Genomic DNA, 4,445 nt, shown 5'->3' on the forward strand with positions numbered 1-4,445 from the left:
AGAGAATTTATTTATTATTAAACAAATGAGTCGGAATCAAAAAATGAATAAAAATAATCTGTTTAATTTCCTTCCAGTAAATGATTCCTGAACCAGATCAGAACCAACAGGATCTACAGCTGGACCCGCCCGGCTCAGCTTGGTTAATGAGGTTCTACAAAGGTCGAGTTCTGATGCAGCAGCCCTTCATCCCAACGCTGAGGATGATGATGGTGGTGCCGCTCACCGCCGCTCCTCCAGGGACCGGTTCTGAGGTTGGGACAATGTTACTGAAGACAGAGGTTCTGAGGCCCGGCGGTTCCACCGTAGGAAGCGGTTCTGACCCAGATGTAGGCAGACAGGTCGTTCCAAATGTTCTGAAAAGTTTCTGATTAGATGAAGCCCTGATAGAATAAATCCTGGTCCTGATGGTCTCCGTCACAGAACCAGGATCCAGACCGCCATGGATGGGGCTGAATCGGACCGCCGGGCCCCAGGCTCCCTGAGGTGTTTGGTTCTGACGGAGGAGCTTCAGCAATTCAGTCAGAACTTTGCAGGTCTGATGAATGAGAGAAGCGGCGTTGTGAGCGGGGCCGCGGCGGCCCCCCCGGCCCAGTCCGCTGCAGCCTCTTCAGCGCCTGAGGGTGGTACTTGAGGAAGATCCTGCGGGCGATCTGGAAGGTGTCCCCCTGCGGTTTGCTCGAGTAGTTCCTCCCGTTGGAGATGAAGCCCTGCTCCACCTGGAACACCGCCTGGTTGAAGGAGTCCTGCTTGAACGGAACCGCCCTGTCCAAACAGTCCACCAGCGTGTGGACGAACAGCGCCCACCGCTGGGCGTAGTAGTCCTCCACCAGCCCCCCCCACTGCTTGTTGGCGTAGTCCAGGATCTCCCCACTGGGGCCCCACAGGGTGATCTGGTTCCTGGCGTTCATGTCGTACAGCTGGGCCTCGCGCTCATTCAGGGCCTTGGACCGGGCCCGCTCCAGCCACGTCCCCAGCAGGAAGTTCTGGTTGCTGCTCAGCAGCCGGTCCAGTTCAGGCAGGAGGTCATAGACCAGCACGCCGCCCGCCGTCAGCAGCTCCGCCATCTTTTTGTTGGCGTAGGCGTCGGCGATGTCCTGGTAAAAGGACGAGGTCAGATCCTGCAGGACCTGCCGGGTCAGGTCCACCAGGTCGTACTGAAAGGTCTCTTTGGACATGAAGGTCGGCGCCGCATCCATGAAGAGCTTCCAGGCCTCCAGCAGGTCCGCCGGGTCGTACCACAGGTCCGTCCTCATCTTCAGTGAAGGCCTGCGGACCAGCGGGCTGTGGTTGTGGTTGACGTAGTGTAGCCAAGTGCAGTTATAGACGCCACCCAGCAGGAGGCGCCACGCCGCCGTCAGCTTGTCGTCCATGCTGCCGTAGCGCCGCGCCGCGTACAGGGACACCCACTTGGTGAGGTTGACAGGCTCCCGGCGCCACGCCAACTCGCTCATCAGTTCGTAGATGACCGGGTTTTGCTCGATGCCCTCGGGCGTCATACCCAAACCCACCAGGGTGGAGTTGGGGAAGCTCAGCGCCTGGAAAGGCCCCGAGTTGATGCTCTCCACTGTGCCGAAGAAGCCGTTGTTGCCCCCAAAGTTGTGCAGCATGCACCAGATGAAGGGCTGTCCGTAGAAGGACTCGGTGTATGTGAAAACCGGGTCGGCCTCTGCAAACAGGTCCAAAACGATCATCCTCCCCAGAGGGACGCCGTGCAGCAGGGCCTGGATCTGTGGAGGCTTCCAGAAGGATGGGTCGCTGTAGAACAGCCAGCCTTGCATCAACCAGATGGCGTCAGGATCAACTAGGGGGGAGAGAGCGGTCAGAGATTGACAGTTCTAGAAGGACGGGTGGGGGAGGGGCTTAGAACCTCACCTGCAGTCATGGAGGCGAAGACAGAGCGGCTGACAGCAGACAGGTAGTTGGTGTCGCTGGAGGGGGGGGTCATCTCATTGAAGGTGTCCGTGTTGTAGATGTGGTCCGTCCCAAACGTCTTCACCACCTGGGACAGGTAGAGGGAGCCGATCTGCAGGAAGAGCGGGTCCCGGGGGTCCAGGATGTAGGAGCAGGAGAAGCTGCAGTTGAAATGGGCCCACGGTCCCAACCGGGTCACATTGGCTTTAGGGAACAACCTGGAACACAAACAGCAGGGTTAGACGGAACCGGCGCCGCCCGCTCCTCTGAGGAGACGTCTGGAACCATGACGGCTTTGCTGGTTCTACTGGTTCTGATCAAATCCAAATCAGGATCCAAAATCAATCATAAAATTTTCGTTCTGAATCATTTTAAAATATTATCAGAAGTAACAGACAACAGCAGATCTATCATCATCATCATCATCATCATCAGGTTTGGTTCCACTTATACCAGAAGGATCCGTCTGAACGTAGACCTTCAGAACCAGTTGATCCAAGCAGATATGATTGATTGATTGATTGATTGATTGTATTGATCTCAGAGGGGAGAAATGTACTCGTTCCATCAGCTCAAACAGAGGAGAAGGTGGATGGGAAAGATACAGTATAGACAGAGCGTCCACATATGACGGACTGTATATACTGTCTATCTCCACCTGTATTCAGAACCGCTTCAACAGGAAAACAACGGAAATATTTCCTGTTTCCAAAATCAAAGCATGAATTCCTCACAAGCAGACATCCTTCGTTCACCATGAACCACATCTGGACGTCAAATAACGCAGAAAACTGGATGCTGGATCAAATGCTGGTCAAAATGTCGCTTTGACGCTTTGCTGCTTCAGCTTTATTTACTTTATGAGCTGGTAAAATTGTTTGAACAGGTTTTTAAGTGAGAAAGTCCACCTCCAAACATCCTCTGTTCATCAGGATTATAATCCCTCTATAATCTGCAGGTCTTGTTGGGAGCTCCAGACCTCCAGCATACCGCCGGGAGGCAGCGCTGGAAATCCCCACTGAAACGATGTAAACGCTGGCATCTCTTCCTGATCACAGTCAATAATTGTCCCTTAATTACGATTCACGTTTGATCCTCAGAGCGCCTGACAAAGTCCCCGCTATCAGCACCGCAGCAGCCGTACAATCTACTCACCATCAACTGAAGGAGAGAGCACACCCCCTGGTGGCGAGCCGGAGGAATGATTGGAACAAAGAAAAAAAACAAGCATCGTTACGATAACGATAATAATCAGAGGAAGGATGCTCACCTGAGGATTCCTTTGGGAATGTTCCCTGAGAAGGCGGGAAGAACCGGGATCATTCCAAAAGCTCTCATCCGCTGTAGGATTTTAAACTGCAGGAGGAAGAAGAGGAGGATGATGATGGTGAGAAAGCACTGCTGAAATGGTTTCTTCCTCATTAATGAGCTCCGCCCATCTACATAACCACTCTAGCTAGTCCAGTTCTGTCCCTGAGGTCAGGGCCCCGAGCTGATCTGGATTAAAATGTCCTCCTTCGTCCCTTGGAGCAGCCCCCCCTCCCCGTCCAACAGCTGCTGAATTATGGGAAATCTTTGGGATGTTCTAGACCTACAAACCTACAATGCAGCGATAGAGCTGATTCCTTCCCGCTATCATCGCAGACCCAACCCCCTTAAAGGAGAACAGAAGCCCTCATCTATTCAGCCAGACCAACAATTCCCTTTAACGACCCCCCTTTCAGAGACATAGACAGGTATGGGGCATTGCAGGCTAACAAAAAAGCTAAACGACCCTCATTCCAAAAGGGGGGACCCGCTCCTCCGGTTCAATTTGCATGTTTTCTAAACAAAAACAAGGCTTTGTTGGGCTGCTGTATAAAACCTGGAACTTAACATTTTGAATTGAAAAAGTTTCCTGGATGGAAGAGAAACGTCTTCAAACTTCGGAACAAAGTCCAGTGGATCGTTTTTAACTTTTTTGGAATGTCTCTTTACAGGGAACTTGCGGCGCCATTTGAACTGATGAAGAATGCGTCTCCACGGCGATGTTCAGAGTAAATGCTGATCGATCTGACGGGTGAGGAAGGCCACAGCCTGATGGTCTGATCTAAGGTTAGAGAGGGGAGGAGCCACGGATACCTGGAGCTGCAGCTGGTCGACGTGCCAGGACGGAGGCAGCGGCCCACCGAAGCGGCCCATGTTGGCCATCCGGTTCCAGGCCAGGAATGCCGGGCCGGAGAAGAACTCCTCCAGCTCAGTCTCGTTCAGGCCCATAGCGCGGTACACCTGCAGGAGAAAGGAGATGATTGAAAGCACTTTATCAAATCAATCTGATTTCTTTACATAAAATATAAGAAACGAGTCTAAAAATTATGAAATCTGAGAAAAGTTCCTTTGTGTGCCTTTGAAAAGTGCCTTTGATGAAGACATTTTTCAAACTTTTACTTTAGGATTCGTTTTTTTTTTCCATTTTCAACTAAAAGGATCTAACAGGTGCTAACAGGAGCTAAGAGGTGCTAACAGGAGCTAAGAGGTGCTAACAGAAGCTA

General features: G+C 52.0%; 1 protein-coding gene across 1 annotated transcript in view; it reads right to left on the bottom strand.

Annotated features, from left to right (window-relative positions):
• Positions 1–4,445, bottom strand: part of naglu (N-acetylglucosaminidase, alpha) — an 8,946-nt gene continuing 4,501 nt past the window's right edge. The window contains exons 3-6 of the mRNA XM_015379332.1: positions 4,036–4,182; positions 3,185–3,270; positions 1,876–2,132; positions 1–1,804 (exon numbers count right to left, since the gene is read on the bottom strand). Coding sequence (XP_015234818.1) covers positions 519–1,804; positions 1,876–2,132; positions 3,185–3,270; positions 4,036–4,182 — 1,776 coding nt within the window. The 3' untranslated portion in view covers positions 1–518. The remainder of the gene's footprint in view (positions 1,805–1,875; positions 2,133–3,184; positions 3,271–4,035; positions 4,183–4,445) is intronic.

The sequence above is a fragment of the Cyprinodon variegatus genome, unplaced genomic scaffold (assembly GCF_000732505.1).
Source record: "Cyprinodon variegatus isolate N-32 unplaced genomic scaffold, C_variegatus-1.0 Scaffold189, whole genome shotgun sequence".
Taxonomy (NCBI): Eukaryota; Metazoa; Chordata; class Actinopteri; order Cyprinodontiformes; family Cyprinodontidae; genus Cyprinodon; species Cyprinodon variegatus.